At 44.5% G+C, this 18687-nt stretch overlaps 1 protein-coding gene across 1 annotated transcript in view; it reads left to right on the forward strand.

Annotated features, from left to right (window-relative positions):
* MED17 (mediator complex subunit 17) overlaps positions 1-18687 on the forward strand; it is a 187216-nt gene that overhangs the window by 143332 nt on the left and 25197 nt on the right. The window contains 1 exon segment of the mRNA XM_067112487.1: positions 1966-2215. Within this exon segment, the coding sequence (XP_066968588.1) occupies positions 1966-2215 (250 nt within the window).

The raw sequence follows: 18687 nt of genomic DNA on the forward strand, positions 1-18687 counted from the left end.
GGACCTTTATCAGTGGCTGGCATGGTATTGGGGGAAGAAGCATAGGAAGCATTCCTTTTATCCTTAATCTCTTCACCTTGAGGTAGGGTGTTGAGTCACTGGGGAGCCTGGGGTTACTATGTACCTGGAGTGCTCACCAGTTTTTAGAGGATGGGTGGTGGTTTTTATTTCAGTGTAGGTGTTGTCTGGTTATTGTTTTTTGGTACTGTGCCCAGGGCAAGGGCACCTTATTTTTATGCTTTGCGAGCCATTAGAATTTTCCTTCGCTGCGAAGCTCCCACTTAAAAGTAGAGGCGCCCCACAGCTATTCTGCCAAACCCCTACAGGTTAAGATGAGCACCAACCAGAGGCAGTAATTACCTGCAGTAGCTTTCTTACCAGGAAAGGAAATGAGTATTGTATCAATGATAGCAAATTGTCTATTTCAAATTCATTTCCATGACTGAATGTTTTGAAGTAGAATATGTCCATGTATCCCACCTCCTGTCAATGTGGGATTCAGGTATGTAATTACCTGGTAAGTTACTTTTATGAAAATGTTATTTTCATGTTATGAAAATGTTATTTTCATGATAAAATTAAGTTTCATATATACTTACCAAGTAATTACAGGTTAGAGCCCTCCCTCCTCCCCTCTCATGGACATAAGGGCACAAACGAATACAGCTCTTCTGCTTTGTTGTTCCTATTGTTCCCCAATAGTGGGCAGGGCTAGTCACTTACACAAAAACAATAGAAGAGCTACTGCAATTTTATAGATTTAGGCTGCTGCACGAGTGGAAACTATAGCTATGTGATTACTTGGTAAGTATATATGAAACTTAATTTTATCATGAAAATAACATTTTATTTTAGAAGAATTGTAATTTAAGATGGACAGACACCCTAACATACTGATATATTTAGGTTTTGCTGTAATATTTGAATTCTGTTAGGTAAGATGTTTCAAAATAACCTATATTGTGAAGGAATGTAAAAATCTGAGAAAAAGTTTTTGCCAGAGTGAGGTGTCAATATTATGTTTAGTTTTATATGATGCCAAATATATGTCCAAGACTTTTTAATGAAATTATTTAAGCTAGAGGAATTGGATATTATTCTCAGAAGAATTCATTCCCAGAGTACAGGGAGTGGATCTGAAATATTAGGTCTAAACACAAGAAGTGCCAAGTGTATGCTAGTAAGAATGGCAAAGTTTGTGCCAGAATATTGATTGACAAATCACTGCTGCTTCCTAATTGTGAAAGTCATAAGTATATACTTTATTTCAGGCACACTTAAACTTAATAATCTCTTACTTAGCGACACCTTTTTGTATAGCCTTTGCTTTAAGACAGACAAGTAAAATTTATGTCTGTGCTCGCTTAGTCATTCATTACTAAGGTTGGAGTTTTGTAGGAACATCTTTTGGTTGATACTAAATTGAAGAAGCAACCTACAGGAATGAGTAATGGCATCCAACTCTTTGCCATTCTGGCATGTATACACTGTGCTGGAGATCTAGAAGATGATTCTTTTTATGGTTTTTGAGATCCCTCTACGGTATATGGTATACACTGAATACAGTTTTCCTCTGGCGCAGAGTAGTAAGTTGCTAGTTCAGTGATGCCTTAGAGCAAGATGGTATGTTCTCTAAGCTCAGTTGTTCATATGGTGAAAGTATTTTGTAAATTCTGGTTATTTGAAGAAAGTGTATATGGAACATATGACTATGGCTGACTCTTAGAAACCTTAATAACCTTAATCACCCCTCTGTTATAAAGAGAAAATTTGAAGTACTATGGCTGGCTCTTAGAAACCTTAATAACCTTAATCACCCCTCTGTTATAAAGAGAAAATTTGAAGTACTGTCTTGGTGATTCATTACAAATCAAGTTTGTGTATACAGGTTTTACAGAAAGTTTTGTAATTGTAAATTTTATTTTAGTGTATGGATAGTCGTATGAAAAGGATTTTTTTTTTCAGATGAGGAAGATATTTGCTCTGCTCAGCTACACAGTAATGACTATGTGTCAATAGGGGAAACCCCTTGGCAGCAGAAATTGGAGAGGGCTCAGAATGTTTTGTTCTGTAAGGAACTGTTCAGTCAACTGGCCCGGGAAGCTGTAAAACTTACCCCTTCCATACCTCATCTAGTAGTTGGCAATCAAATAACAGCAACCATATTTCCAGGCATTCATCTTCTTGTGGGACTGTGTCATTCTGATGGCAAAGGGTGCGTTATTATTATTATTATTATTATTATTATTATTATTATTATTATTATTATTATTATTATTATTATTATTATTATTATTATTATTATTATTAAAGTTGTACATAGTTTTTCCCTTTCTCCAATCAGTTGAAAGGGAGTTATTGATTAACATCTTATGTTGCTAATGCAGGTATAGTGTTCTTCCACCAACTGTACTGTCATCGTGATCCTCAAAGTCTGAATCATGCAATTATTATTATACTCTTGTTATTGTAGTGGATAGCTAATCGGTGATTTATGGTTATGAAAATGCTGTTTGTTTCATCACAACCTCATTTTCATATGTATGCCCTATCACTAGAATCATGGGAGTTTATTTTCTGTCAGACTGAAGAAGGTAATCTCTTGTGCACATGCCCCTTGGACCATAATGATCATTATTTTTAAAAGCCTACCAACATTCATGTAGATTTAACTTTACTGATGTGGCAAAGAAAGAATTTCACAGTTATACCCAGTTGGGTTGGTAGGCTGCTCAAACTGATGTAGCAAAGAAAGAATTTCATAGTTACACTTGGATGGGTTGGTAGCTGCCCAATTTCTACCTTTTTACTTACATGTAGCTGGAGTGAGTTTCCGGTTTTCTAGTCATTCTTTACTTTGCTGCCATTGTGAGAGGTTCTTTTCTCAGAGCAGTGCCACTGGAAGAAATTCCACACTAATGATGTATGGTGTTTAGCATGAATTCTTGTTGTTAGTGACAATTCAGTTAGTGAGAATTCAGTTAGGTTTTGTAGAGCAAAGGGTTGCTCAAATAGATTATCTGAGTTAAAGTATGATGGCCACATCCACTTTGTATATGCCAGACTTTGATTTAGGAAAGAGATGTAAGGAGTGTGAAGGCTGGGATATGGAGGAAGTAACTGTTTTGGTTAAACATAAGAGACTGAGTGAAGATAGGGAGAGAAAACTCAGAAGTAGAGAACTGTAAGAATACTAATGGTAGTCAATATGAGGATATGTTATTGAGGATCATATACTGGTTATCTCTCCTTGATCCTGTTCCTTCTGCCCCTGTCACTCAAGCTGCTGCTCGTGACTCCCATGGGGGTTCAGGCTACTTTAACTAGAAATGTAAATATTCTTAAAAAAATTATGAATGAGTTTAATTATGGTAGTCTCCCATTATATGCAAAATGTTTTGCATTCCCTTCGAGGTCAAATGTGAGAGAGTCTTTGATTAGCTAATGGATTTTGCAAGACCTTCTGCACGCATGGAACCAAACATTCATGTAGTAGATTTGCAAGAGGAGTTAGACAAGGATGGTTCGTGCCTTCTCATACATTGTTCCTTACTTCAACCCCACTTGACTAGAGTAAGGCAAAAAGATTACTGAAAAGCAGGTCTAGTAAATTAAAGTTTCATGGTATTTTGAATTTGTATTCAGATTTGGATATAACATGCCCAAGCTTTGTTGCCTTCTGATGACTCAGAAGTGTTTGTTCCTAGGTTAAGGTATGTGGAACATGTTATGGAGAAAAAGCAGAATAATTTGTCTACTGATTCATGGATTGTGAGTAGTAGAGATAAGTCTTTTGCTTTAGATGAATGTATGAGAAAATTTTGCTATGAAGAGTGCTAAACATATTTGAACCACTGTTGTTTGTGAGAAGAAAACAAGCCCATTTAGCCTAATGGTTTGGTAGTTGGAAAGGGTATGTACTCTTGCTCAGCTGTTTCTGTACAAATAAGAAAGAAGAGCACTAGTGCCTCATTCTTGTTTACTATTCAGCACCTGGTTTCTCTCTTTTTGAGTGTTTCACTATAACTCTCCCTATCATGTACCGTCAGAAGCTATCACTATTGGAACGTAAACATTAATGATTTTCTGTTTTTTCTGTGTGGACCTTCAGGTTTTTCTGTTCAGCTGATACATTGGGTAAGGAGTGTTAAGATACTTCAGCTATATTTTCTTCGAAGATTGATGCGATTATTGGACTTCTTTTAACTTCAAAAAGCAAGCTCAGCCAATTATTCTTGAGCTAGACGATACCTCTGATTTAAAACGTAAAGATTATCTGTTCATGTTTGTGTATACACAATTCACTAAACGTTGTATTTAACTGTATCCGCAGCCAAATTTAGAACTTGATGAAGGAGTTGACAGATCAACCTTCCAATTAAGTTAGATTTTATGGAGCTACCTGTAAAGAAAGTTCCTTGTGATGGCCAAGTTGGTTTTGGCTAGAGTTAATTGATCAGTATGATTCTGAAAGCCTTTGTTTTTTCTCTTTATTCTTTAAGTTGAACAGGGCCAAGTACTACCAAACTGGGGTCTTCCCTCATCTGTGAATACCTCTGTAGACTCAGAGTTTACCAGTTTTTTTAGACTAACAGGATGAAGCCTATTCAGTCAGTAGTATCTTGTTGGTCTATGGCTGAACTGGATCATTTCATTACATTTTTTTTGTGTTGGAAATTGGATCCTTTCTAGATTAATCTTTAGGCACAGGACCTCGTAATATTAAGGAATGGGCATCATACTGCGAGAAAATGAACACTTGGGCAAGATATACAGTGCAGTACTTGATTTTCTTAAGTGTAAAGAGAAGGCTCACAATGATGGCATTGGAGAAATGGCAATTTGTTCTAGTGTCATCCTGAAGTGGATAGAACATTTGTGTAATTTGCTTGCTTAGAATGTCTTCCCAGGTCAAAGAGAAGCCTTAATTTTTGGCAAGTTAGACCATGTGAAACTTTCCACTTAGGCTCTTGAGAAAGATCCAAATTGAAAATTTTCAAAAAGGACATGAAGGACTTTTTTTTAGTCAGGCTCCTGAGACAAGTTTAAGACTTTAAACCAAGAGAAGAGAAATAATTTTCTTCTCTATTTTCTAGACCCATTAGAGGAACTTCAACACTCCTTTTGTGCTGCATCCTAGAAGAGTAGACCGTTCCAGCTTAAAAGAGCCTACACCACTAATAGAAATGAATATAGTAAAATCTGAAGATATAAAGCTCTCAGAACCAAGTTGGTGCCAGATTAGCCAACTTTTGGTCTGTCCTGAACTGGTTTGAGGCCAACACTGGATGTCTCAAAGCTGAGTAGGTTAATGAAGCTTACAAGATTCTCCATGGAGTTATCCAACACTGTTTGTGAGGCCATTCAGAAGGATTGGATGTTTACAGTAGATCTCAAGTATGTTTTTAAATTCCTATCAATGTGGAATCCAGAAAGTACCATCAATTTGTATTCAGCAGTGTAGTGTATAAAATTTGAGCTCTTTTTCTTCGGGAGAGCACCACTCCTCATAGGTGTACGAGAATTCCCCCCCCCCCCCAGTTGCACCTAGAAAAAGTGAGAATTCTCTTGCTTCTACATAAAAACAAAACATTGCCTTTCATCATAATGACTTACCAAAACACTGTAAAAGCTTTTATCTCTTAAAATTCGACACGTCCGAGATATAAAATTTCAAACTTTGTTTGGAACGCTGATATACTGTAATTGGTGGGAGACCCGACCCCACCAGATGCCGGCGGGGTTGGCGTGGAAGGCGACCTACCCACTATCACAGGTCAGTTTTCAATCTCGGCGACAGAACGAACGATCTCGCGCGTCCATCTGTCTCAAACTGTTTGGTTTCCTGCATCTCGTTGCAATTCTTTCTGGCGTATCTCCTTGGTGAAGTACTCAATATCCTGTTTATTAATCTAGCTAGCGTAGCTCTGTGAATTTGGTAGCTATGTCGGATTCCAGTTTCTCTGGATCCAGAGTTTGCGCAGGGAATTTGTGCTCTTCCAAACTGGTCAAACTTAAGTACGACCGCCATTCTTTGTGTACGGCATGTAGGGGTCAGGAGTGTTCCCAGGAGAACACATGCAGTGAGTGTATGGAATGGAGTCAGGAGTTTTGGCAAACGTACAGTTCCCATCAGGTAAAGCTGGTTAAGGATAGGGACAGGAAAGCTTTTAAGCGTAAGGAAGCTAGGCTATCTTCTTCGCTGGTGGCATCGGCGCCATCTACTTTACCGCTGTTCCTTCCCCTCTCCTACCCCCTCCTCTACCGCTGCTCTTTCCCCCTTATATTCCCCCTCTTCTTCATCAGCTTCCCAGTATGTTTTCCTAAAGCCAAGCCCAGCCTCGAGGCTGATAAATCAGAATTCGTGCTTTTTAGAAATCAAATGGAAGCGCAAATGAACGGTTTCATGGAGTCGGTCTTAAGTTTAGTGCGTTCGTGCCATAGTCCGACCGTTAGCGTGGGTGATGACGTCAATGTTAGTGATAACAATGTTGTTGTTCGTGATCGTGTTTCAGGCGAGTCTGCTCATTTTTCTGACTCTTTTGAGCAAAGGCAGCTGTCCCGCTTGCCTTCTGAGGCTAGAAGACAGTCCGGCGCTGGCGAAAAGGTCAGAAATTCTTGCCCACGAGCAGGCTTGTCCTCTAAGGCACAGGAAAGCCTTAGCCCTGGTGGTGAAAGTAGTAAGCTTGACTCGTCTGCGAAGCGTCAAAAAGCTTCGGGGAGCCGCAAAAGTGTTTCTCCATCAACGCATCGATCTTCTCGCCATCGCCGATCTTCTCGCCATCGCCGACATCACAGGATCGTGTCCCCAGGACCTGCGTCAAGACGGTCGTCATCGAAGCAGCACTACCTAAGGTTAAGTTCTTCAGGGGAGAGTAGCAGCAGTTCATCTTCAGTCTCTTCATCTTCCAGCTCTTCAGATCCTCCCCCTCCTCGTCATCGCAAGTGGGATCATGCATCTCGACCCTTAAAGAGGCAATCTTCGGATAATTCCTGCCCTAGGGTTACTAAACTCTTCAAGAAAAGGACAGCTAGTCCTATACCTGGTTACTCAGGGTGGGGTTCCGATCAAGAAGATACATTTCACACGCTCCCTCCCAGGTCACCTAGGGCAGTCAAGATGCCTAGCCCTCTCCAGAGAGGTCGGTCTCAAGTGGCCAGGCCTCTTCCTCCCCCTCCTACGCAGGAAGCGTCAGCTCCTTTGGCTTCATCCTCGCCTTCCCAGGAGTCTGTTCTGCTGGAAGAGAAACTAGAAAAGGTGGTCCGCAGAGTCCTTGGTATTCCTGGGGGTCAAGAAGCTGTTCCTCCCCAAATCCTGGACGATCTGGGCACGGAACCGATTCTTTCTGGTGAAGAGGAAGGTCCTGTTGAATCAGTGCCTTCTTCTCATTATGCTTCTCTACTCAGCTTTCTGCTGCAGTCATACCCTCAACATTTCCAGCCGACAGCCCCCACCTCGCCGACCTCCACGTTGCGTCTGGGAAAACAATGTCCTACCACTTCCCTTCCCAAATTAGTACTCTCCACCGCCTCCAAGAAAACATTAAAAGAAGTAGAGGCTTGGTTGGAAGCTAAGAGATCCTTGGGTAAATCATCGTTTGCGTACCCCCCTTCAAAGCTGTCAAAAAGGAGGCAAAATTATTACAGCACAGGAACTTCTCCTTCACTGGGCTTTGCAATTTCAGCACAAGGGGACTTAGGCTCCCTTGTGGACCCTTCAAGACGCATTTCCTCTGAGGCAGCCAAGACCTTTTCTGCCCTGGATGTAGAACATTTTTCCAAGAACCTCTACAAGCTCCTAGAGATTGTCAGCTTTCTCGATTGGTCAATGGGAGCTATTTTTAAGCAGGTGGAGCAGGCTAATGTCGCAGAAGACGTCTTGGAGAGAATCACGGAGGCTCTAACTCGAGGGGATTGGATGGTGACCCTCGACATGGAAGATGCCTATTTCCACATTCCAGTACATCAAGACTCCAGGAGGTATCTTCGGTTTGTTTTCAAGGACAGAGTTTACCAGTTCAGGGCTCTCTGCTTTGGCCTGTCGACAGCCCCGCAGGTGTTCACCAGGATTCTCGCCCCGATAGGTCATTGGCTCCACCTGGAGGGAGTTCGGATCTCCTTGTACCTCGACGACTGGCTACTCCGTTCATCATCAAGGGACCGCTGCATGGAGGACCTTCACAGAACCCTAAGGTTAGCTCGAGACTTAGGGATTCTGATAAACACGGAAAAGTCGAGCTTAATTCCTTCGCAGAGGACTCTTTATTTATGGATGACTCTGGACAGTCTAGCTTTTCGGGCTTTTCTGTCCCCCAAAAGGGTTGCCTCCTGCCTTCAGACGGTGGAGAAGTTCCTCCTCTTGGACAGTTGCTCCGCCCGGCAGTGGATGGCTCTCCTGGGAACTCTGTCGTCAGTGGAGCAATTCGTCAAGTTAGGCCGTCTGCACATGAGACCCTTGCAGTTTTTCCTCAGGGACTCTTGGGACAGAAGGACTCAAATGGACTCCACGGTCTTCAACATTCCCCCCAACGTCAAGAGGCATCTTCTCTGGTGGAAATCACCGGAAAGGCTTTCAGAGGGCCTAGATCTTCTCCCAAGATAACCATCTCTACAGATGTTCTCTGACGCATCCATTGTTGGGTGGGGAACACATCTAGGCAACCTCAGGACGTCAGGAGTTTGGTCGAACGAACAGAAGAAGCTCCAAATCAACATCAAGGAACTGTTGGCCATTCACCTCGCTCTCCAGGACTTTTCGACCCACGTCTCAGGCCAAGCAGTCGCTGTTCACGCCGACAACTCGACGGCTCTTGCTTACATTCGGAAACAGGGAGGTACCCATTCCTTCTCCCTGTTCAAAATGGCGAGGGACCTTCTTCTGTGGGCGGACAGCAACAGGGTGGTCCTGTTCCCTCGGTTTGTGCAGGGAAAGCTGAACGTTCTGGCGGACCAACTCAGCCGTCGGAACCAGACTCTCCCTACGGAGTGGACCCTGCACCCACAAGTGTGCCTAGATCTGTGGAATTTGCGGAGCACTCCCATAATAGATCTCTTCGCTACCTCCAAGAACCATCGTCTCCCAGTGTTCTGCTCGCCAGTTCCGGACCCACTGACTCACTTGGTGGACGCCAGCCATGCTTCTAGACTGGACGGACCTGTTTGCCTATGCCTTTCCTCCTTTCGGGCTCATCAGGCAAGCGATAAACAAAGTGAAATTCCATCAGAGTGTCGAACTAATTCTCGTTGCCCCGTTCTGGCCAAGGAAGGAGTGGTTCCCGGACCTGCTAGATCTCCTGATAGACTTCCCAAGGCTTCTTCCTCAAAGGAAGTCACTTCTCAGACAACCCCACCTAATGAAGTTCCACCAGGGATTGTCCACTCTCGCTATGACAGGCTTCAGACTGTCAGGAAGCTCATCAGAGCACGAGGTTTTTCAAGCAAGGCTGCAGAGGCTATTGCGAGGTGCAGAAGGGACTCCTCTAGCAAATTATACCAGTCCAAGTGGACAGTCTTCAGGAATTGGTGTAGAAAAAATAGTATCTCCTTTTCTTCGATGTCTATAACTCAACTTGCCGATTTTTTCATTTACTTAAGGGATTCAAAAAAATTGATGCCATCAACCATCAAGGGTTACAGAGCCATGCTGTCCTCCGTCTTCGACCATAGGGGGTTAGACCTGTCAAATAACCGAGACTTGTCAGACCTCAAGTCCTTAGACACAAGTAAGACCCCAAAACCTTCCCTTGCCTGGAATTTAGATGTAGTTTTGAGGTGGTTGAGGTCTCCAAGGTACGAACCTTTACAAGATCTTTCTCTTAGAGACCTCACTAAGAAATCCCTTTTTCTGGTTACCTTAGCAACGGCAAAGAGGGTTAGTGAAATACAGGCCATTGACAAGGAAGTGGGTTTTTCACAAGGTAATGCTGTTTGTTCTTTCACCTTGAATTTTCTGGCCAAGAACGAGTCTCCTTCCAACCCGTGGCCTCAGTCCTTTACCATTCAGAACCTCTCCAAAGTGGCTGGCCCTCAAGAATTGGAGGCTTCTTTGTGCCCCGTTAGAGCTATCAACGCTTACTTAGCCAGAACGGCCAACATCAGAGGAGGTTCCTCTAACCTTTGGTGTTCAGTGAGAGACCCAACCAGACCTTTATCCAAAAATGCCCTTGCTTTCTTCGTCAAGGAACTCATTTTAGAGGCACACAGACACATTAACAAAGAGGACGCACACCTAGTCAAGTCCCACATTCACGAAGTGCGCTCAATAGCAACTTCAGTGGCTTTCCGTCATAATAAATCACTTTCGCAGATCACACAGAACACCTTCTGGAGGTCGAAATCAGTGTTTGCGTCTCACTACCTTAGGGAGGTTGAAGTTGAGTATCAGGACCTGTTTGCGTTAGGTCCCGTATCTGTAGCTGGCTTGGTTTTAGGGGGAACACACTAAGGGGGTAGGTTCTTTATCTTACCTTCCCCTTGTGGTTTTATGGTTGCTGAGTTAAAGGGAAGCTGGGGGTGCTCAGTTCACCTGGAGTACCCTCCATTCTAGTTGAGCTGCTGAGGGTATAGAGAAGGGGAATGTATTTAGCTAGTTTTTTAGGTTAGGCGGTGAGGCCCGTTTTCAGTCTGGTTGCTTTCCAATTGCTCAGGGCAAGAGCAAAGGAAAGTCCCCCCTTGTCTTAGTCAGCGGTGTACTTCCCTGACTACTTGGGTGGTTATGGAGCAGAGTAGCTAGCAGTGCTTACACCCAATGCCTCTGCAGGTAGTGGAGCTTCAACCAGCGGCAGTACCTCCCTGCAAAAGCCCATCTACCAGGTAAGGTGACTCCTACCTTTTTTGTTGGTAGGGATCCATAGGATGCCCATGTTTAGAGTTTGTCCCCCTTTTTTTTTTTTTATAATGTGTAACCTTTCGATAACATACCTCATCCCCTGCCCTTCCACCTTAAATGTGGAATCAGCTTTTACAGTGTTTTGGTAAGTCATTATAATGAAAATGACATTTTTATGATAAAATGATGTTTCATTATACTTACCAAAACACTGTGACTTAAAGGCCTCCTCCTCCCCGCAGGGGGGACGTTATCTCAGGCTTTCACTAATTGTGTATGCTGAGATTGAAACTGACCTGGGATAGTGGGTAGATCGCCTTCCACGCCACCCCCACCGGCATCCGGTGGGGTTGGGTCTCCCGCCAATTATATCAGCGTTCCAAACAAAGTTTGAAATTTTATATCTCGGACGTGTCGAATTTTAAGAGATGAAAGCTTTTACAGTGTTTTGGTAAGTATAATGAAACATCATTTTATCATAAAAATGTCATTTTTACATAGAGGTATCCTTGGTAACAAGGTCATTCAGTGGTGCTTATGGGGATGATTGGGAGAGTACTCCTCACTCACCTTCAACCCTCATCTTGTGATGTGCTTCTCCCAACTGCTAATTTGGACTTGTGGTGTGTGTGTGTTTTTCTTTTTTTTCTTTTTTGAGAAACAGCATCTTTTTCAAAGGTGTAAAGGGTGTTGTGATTGGAACCCTTATCTCATCCAATTTTTCTTAAGTGAATCCTAACTGTTGAACACTTATCTTCCTTTCAGATTAAGCAGTATTGCTCTTGTAAGATTTTATGGCTGTTGAGAGCTTCTTGGTAGAAGAGGTAGTCTTCAAGTGTTAGCCTACCTCTTCCTCCTTGTTGCTGAAGACCTCCCTTCTCCTTTCCCAAGTATGGTAGCCCCTCCCATGTGCAAGGTGGATGTTTGTGGGAGACTGGGGCTCATACGCCTACTGTTGTGACATTAACTGAAAAGTGCTGTTCCTGCACACTTGGAACATTGAGTGTTACACAAGCTGTTGCTGCAACCATTATGATATGGCCTTCTTTGTCTGCTGTTGCTACAGGCATCTTCTTGTGGAAGTGCCCCAGATCATCATCTGCAATTTCCTCTTGAGGCAAAGAAGCACAAGTGCCAGCCTCGAACCACCACCTCCTCATTGTTGAGCTCATCCTCCATGTCTTCTCCTTCACCCTCCTCCTGCAAGAGGAAGGGAATTCTAGATGGCCTCTTACAAGAAGTCCAGCAAGGCTTCAAGTGAGCGCTCTTCCTAATCTCAGCATGAGGGAGGGATCTCACGAACACCTATAGGTGATTGATTAGCCTCTGTCTGGGCTGCCGTGGTCCTTACTTAGCGTACCAAGTACCTCTTCTGGGCTCACATAGATATGAGACTTGCCCAGCTACCAGGTGTGCTTCCCTGGAAGTACATGTGGTTTAGCCTGCATGGCTTACTGTCTGCACTTTTCCAGTCTCTGGACTGGGCACATGCAAATGGTGGAGTTAGCTCTTTCTCCCAGAATTTTTCGGAAACATACTGGGCAGACCTGTGCAACCCTGCACCTACTTGGTCGATGGACCACTGTGTTTAGGAAACACTTCCTCTTGTGCTTCCGTGGAAGTAGACCTGGTTAGGGACCACCTTGATGTGGTGAGGGGCTCTGGAACCCCTGGAATTTGTTTCTGGGTTTGAGTCTAAGACTCCTACATATTATTACATATTCATTTGGGTGAATTCTTATGGTAAAATTTACTTGGCCTGATAAATAGGAGAAAGTGTCATAGCTAGGACTGGATTTATATCTAAAGCTAATACTGTAGTGGAACCATGTTAGGATCAACTACCTGATAATATTTGGACCTGAGAGATATCACATTGATGAGCTCAAGGGTGGAACTATTCTGCAAAGCTGGGCCTTGGATTCCAGGGGTGGTCTGGCTCTGGGGATAGGACTCTCAGCATTCTGTCCGGTTTGCCTATAATATGATTAGGGTGGGGATGAATGTATTCTTGTAATACTGTCAGTCCCAACAAGCAGGTTTGGCTAACACTTGGGCCACGCTAATTGTGCTGTACCATCCCCCTATCCTACCCCTTTGTGGGTAGGGTAGGGGGCAACATTTGGGAGTTGGCTCTTACTGGTACCATTGGTGGAAGAATAAACTGCATGGAAGGCTGATATCTTTTTAAGGTTTTCAGGTTTACTTAATTTTTTTATATTCAATCTTTATTAGTGGTAGCAGTAAAGAATCCAGTACCTCTGGACCCTCTGATGATATTGTTTTTGGCACGGGTGACGTCCTCTGCACCCTCCTCTTACAACCTTTGTTTGGAAAAGGCTAGGAAACCTTCTAGTGTAATTACACTGGAACCCTATGCTCCAGCATGGAGCAAGGGGAAGTTGACCAGAGATGTGTGTGAAATAGGACCAGGAATATTTGAAACCTCATATGACAGGCATTTGACCTTGAACATGGAATTCTAAATGTGATATTTTTAACGTGTACAGAGACATTGTGAAGTGTTGTGGCCAAGAGTCTAAGATATCATCTGAAGATTGAGGAAAACTGACAGTAGAATCAGCCTCAGCAAAAGAAAGTGAAAAATTAAAAGCATTATCGCATCTTGGAGGAGTTAAATTGGACTGCTCAGTGCATGCCTTTTGGAATCTCTCCAAGGGAATGATACAGTATTTACACCTCAACTGATGACATACTTAGGAGAGAAACTTGTAGAAGAATTAAAAGGTCAAGGCGTGATCAGAATTGAAAGAATCAAGATGATGATCAATGGTGCCTTAGTTCCACTTTCAGATTTAAGTACGTACAATTCTACTCGCTTACCTAATGTAATACAAGCAGCATGGTTACATTGTAAGGTTAAGCAATATATCCCAAGACCAAGATGTTTTCATGGTCAAGAATATGGACACATGTTAGGGTCATGTAGGCAGAAGCTGCAAGGCAAGCCTGCCACGTGTTGAATGTAGCGAACCAGAGCATGGTGTATGTTATAAAGAAGCAAAATGTATACATTGTGGAGACAATCATCCATCTTCTTCACAGAATTGTGATGTGTACATCATGGAAAAAGAAGTACAGACATTAAGGGTAGCTGAACGTATCACATTTAGAGAGGCAAGAGAAAAAGTATGAAACCAGTATGTCAGGCCTGGAATATCTTTTCCAGTATTGCTGCCAACTAAAGAAAGTATAATGCCACCAGAGGTGTTTCCTTTGGTAATGTAAAAGGGAGATTGGTGGCGACCCGTACTCCCACCTCTTTGGAGGCTGCACCAGTAATTTCTGGCAGCACTGCCTCTTTGGAGGCTGTGCCAGTAATTTGTATCAGAAATGAAAGGCATCGGCAGTTTTATGAAAATCACCCTAAGTAACTACAACCATTTGCTTTTCTGGGCTCGACCTGTGTCACCCAGTGAAATGGTTCCAATAGCACACATTTCTAGGTATAAATATTGCTAAATATACCAGAGAAAAAAGCTATCCATAATGCCAGGGTTACTACCCCTGGATCGATCACCACAAAGGTGTCGGTATGCACTAAGGGGTGAGTGGTAGCCACTATCACAGATGCTTCGCCCAACAGATTTCTCCATTCTCAAAGCCCCCAATATGGGTGTGCCGATCCACCCCTTACCTTCCACTCGCTGCCACCTACCACTTGCGCCCGCCATCTTCATTCCAAAATCTAGCACAAACACGAAACACCGTGTCTCTTTTTTCTTTGTGATTTTCATCCAATTCTACTTTAATCATGTCATCCCACGAGGATTTCACACCATCTAAGTTGAGTACTTTATCTGGTTGGTTTGTTAAATGTGAGAGGCACAGTATTTATGATCTGTACGTAAAATGTGTTTACCAGGTGCACAGCCAAACGTCGGCCATGCTTGCCTCTGTTGCGTTTTTGACCTTCAGTCTCCGCATTATCGTTAGCAGAACGAAATTCTGCTAGATATTTTTCATTTACTCCATTTCGGTTTTGGAGCATATTTTAGAGAATTTACCATGTCGCTGGTTTAGAGGTAAAGGAACTTTTGTTTCAGGGCTTTGTACATTGCCTAAACAGATGAGCTAGGCTCAATTTTTCTGATCATAGATTTTGAGTCTTTTTATTAGTTTCCTTTCCTTCACCAGCGGGTTGGTGCCTTCTCGATGGTGTTATTATTATTATCATGATTATAGCTAATGTGTATAAGGATGGATGTCATGTCCATTCCTGGATTAGTTTATGCATGTGATTCAGCGTCAGAGGTAGGCCATCTTGGTACCTAATGTACCTACGCCTTCTCTGCCACCAAATCATTTATGTTTATGTATACATATAATCTTTAGGCTAACCCACATCATGGGTGGTTAACTTTATATTATATATTATTTGCTCTATAATAAGGTTGGTTTTTAATTCTATCAGTTTGGTAGTTACTAGCCTGGCCTACCTGACCATGCCGCGATGCGGTTTTGGAGGGTTAGGCTAGGCATGACTTGCGCTCTTACACGATGCTCAGGCTTCCTAGCTCACCTGACCAGGCCGTTTTACGGTTTTGGAGGGTGAAGTTAGGCTAGTGAGACAGTTCCTCATTCACACTTAGCCCACCTGACCAGGCCGTTAGGTTTTGGAGGCTGAGGTTAGGCTAGTGAGAGAGTTCCTCCTTCACTCTTAGCCCACCTGGCCAGGCTGTTAGGTTTTGGAAGGTGCGGTTAGAATGGTGAGGGGGCTCCTCAATTCATACCTTGCCACCTGACCAGACCGATTCGGCTTTGGAGGGTGAGGCTAGATTAATACGAAGGTTCTTCTCTCCCCACACCTGTAGCGCCCATCCTAGCCTTCCTGACCAGACCAAAAAAGTTTTGGTTTTGGAAGGTAGGCTAGGAACAGGAGGTTATGCTCCGGGCTTTTTCGTGTATTTAGCCTAGTCCTTCTTTACCTAAACGTTTAGAATCTGGCGACGTTGCCTGGGCGACATCCTCGTAAGAGGAAAGCCGATCGCTTGCGTTCGGCACCTCCGTATAGGAGGTTGTACTCGGCTTCTCGGAGGGTGCATCCACCTGACCGGTTGCCGTTCCGCCGGGTTTCCGCCACTCGCCTACCTTTCCCCGTGAAAGCAAATAAGAGTCACGATATGATAGACTTAGTGTTTATAAGTACTTAGTGTTTTCCGCCTGCTTGAGGCGGCGGAATCTCTGCCAGACTAGTCGGATCTCTCGTTGTTATTGTCCATTTAACCACTCCGGTGGGTATGGTTTCCGGCATGTTTTACGGTTTCCATTATTTGGTTACTGCCCTGGGCATTTTGAGAGATGGGCTATATGCGAACACTCTCTTTCGCTCATTACGCCGATTCCATTTTGTGTGACACAATGAGATTTCTGCGACAAGTCACGGCGGAGTAACATAGAGTGCTTGCTTGTAACTTAAATGATTAGTAAACCATTCCGTAGCATAAATCTATTTTAAATAGACTTTTGCTGCCGGACTCAGTTCCGGCCGGTCTTGCCTTGATGATACTCATGTACCATCATCCATAATCTTGTAAGTTAGACTTTTGCCGCCGGACGTAGTTCCGACGGGTCTTGCCCTGATGATACTCATGTACCGTCATTCCACTTACAGATGGTACGTTGTCAGGAGCAAGGGTGCACGGCCGTCCTCCAACAACCCTGCGGACACGAGGTGTGCCGCCGCGACTCCAGCCGCGCCGGTGCATGTTGGGGACCTGGTCGCTTGGCACCCTGACGGCCAAGCGAGATATGTTACGCTCTTTACGAGCTGGTGACAGATGAGTCGGTAAGTGACAAGAGACTGCTAACCTTTAGTCCCTTTTAATGACTCATATGGATATATGCGATAAAATTGGAAGTTCCGGCCGCTAAAGAATATTTTTAGCAAGTCCTATCTTCTCTTTCAGGCTAACCAAGCAATCCAGGCCTCTTCGCTGTCGGCCCTGAAGACCTGGGTCGGTGGATTTCTCCCGGCCCTGAAGACCTGGGTCGGTGGATTTGGGAGAAACGTTGTGTCTGGCCACCCCTACTTACTGTCGGAGGAGATTTGCAATCTCCTCTATCCGAACGCTCGGATCTCCGCCGCAGTACCGAAGGAAGTGGCCGCCCCACTCATCGCGAGGATCAGGGAGGAGATGCAGCCCCCAGAAGAAGATAATCTGTGAGAAGAAGTGACGGAAGAGGTAGTGGCCATCAACATCCACATCGAGCTGATGAGCGTAGATGACCATCAGGTAGAAGGTAGGGCGGTAAGTGAGGCAGGTGGAAGTAGCGAAATTAGATCTCTTTTAGCTAGTTCTCCATCTTCGTCCTCTTCCCTCCAAGGTTTTTCCAAACCAGCTATCCTTGGGGACAGATCTCGGTCTGCTATCCCTAAGGTGAAATCCTTGAAGAAGAAAGACTTACCCAAGTCTTCTAGACCTCAAAGGTCTAATCCGCCAGCTCCCTCTAGGTCGTCACTGGCTCCCAAACCAGTGACGTCCTCAAGTAAGGCTACTCCCCCGTCTAAGGGGTCGAGAACCAGAGTGTCGAAGGCTAAGCCCCCACAGCCTAGCTTCAACTTTGAGGCTTTCGTCGACCTCCTGATGCAGAGGATCGACTCTAAGGTTGAAGCTCGGCTACAAGATCTCTCGTCTCAGCTTGTTACAAGCTTAGAGACCTCCGGACAGTCAGTGGTGTCATTGACACAGAGGTTGCAGGCCCAGGAAAGCTTGCTCTCTGGATTCATCCAATCCGGAGCAGTACAGCAGTCGCATGTTGTCCCGGATGCTTCCAGACTGCCCCCCTTTGATAAGGGGAACCCGTGGCGGCTGGCCCTGCATGCTCCCCTGCACGAGGGCACTCTGACCATAGAGGAATTGGGCACTCATCGTCTGGAAGAACTAGAGTTCTTTCCGGCAGACCTAGTGCCTCCCTATCCAGGCTTTGCCAGGTTAACTGAGGAAGCCTGGATTAGATCCGATAAAGTCACTAAGGAAACGGTCATCTTTCCTAGGGACCAAACTCAATCCACCCTGATGCGCGCTCTCACTGACTGGGAGTGCGAGAACATGAAACTTACTCCCTTTAAAGGAAGTTTCACGATGTTCTCTGTAGGGAACTCTATCCCGACCCCCTGCACTACTAAGATTGCAGAGCTGACCCTTCAGGCTGGGGTAGAGGGCAAACCCATACTTCAGCTCCAGGAGACAGATCCTACTTCTCTTCTCTTCCCCGGAGATTCGGAATGTTGGGTGGGAGCTCCGGTAACGTTCACGGTGGGGAAACTCGATCCTGAGTGTGTCTCCACCCTGTTCAGTGAGCAACTTCCCAGGATTCCAGATGCTCTGCTGAAGACAGAGTTTGAGACTAGGTGCAGGCTGAGTCGCTCCCTTCATTCCGTCACCATCTCAGAGGTGACTGCATTAGCCTATACAGACGAACCTCTGTTTCAGGTCCTCACAAAGTCATTATTGGCATCCTTCCAATCGGACCTTTATGACTTTGTGGTCGCGAGGCAGAACTGCCGAAAGCACATCTTTGCCGACGCCACCATCAGGCATGAGCCCAATAGACTCATGAAGGGCTTTATCTGGGGACCTAACCTCTTCCCAGAGGATGAGGTCAATAATGTCCTGGCAGAGGCAACCAGAGCGAACCAGAGTCTTCGCTCTCGCTGGGGTCTTCCTTTCAAAAGGAAGTTCTCTGAGACCTCCGGACCTCAACCTAAGGAAAGGAAGAGGTTCAGGAGATTCCAGAACTATCAGAAACCTCAGGCTCAGACTGTGCTTCAGGCGGTACCGGTCTCACAGATCGGACAGCCTTCCACATCTAAGGCACAGCCTCAACCGCAGTAC

Source organism: Macrobrachium rosenbergii, chromosome 12, assembly GCF_040412425.1.
Source record: "Macrobrachium rosenbergii isolate ZJJX-2024 chromosome 12, ASM4041242v1, whole genome shotgun sequence".
Lineage (NCBI taxonomy): Eukaryota > Metazoa > Arthropoda > Malacostraca > Decapoda > Palaemonidae > Macrobrachium > Macrobrachium rosenbergii.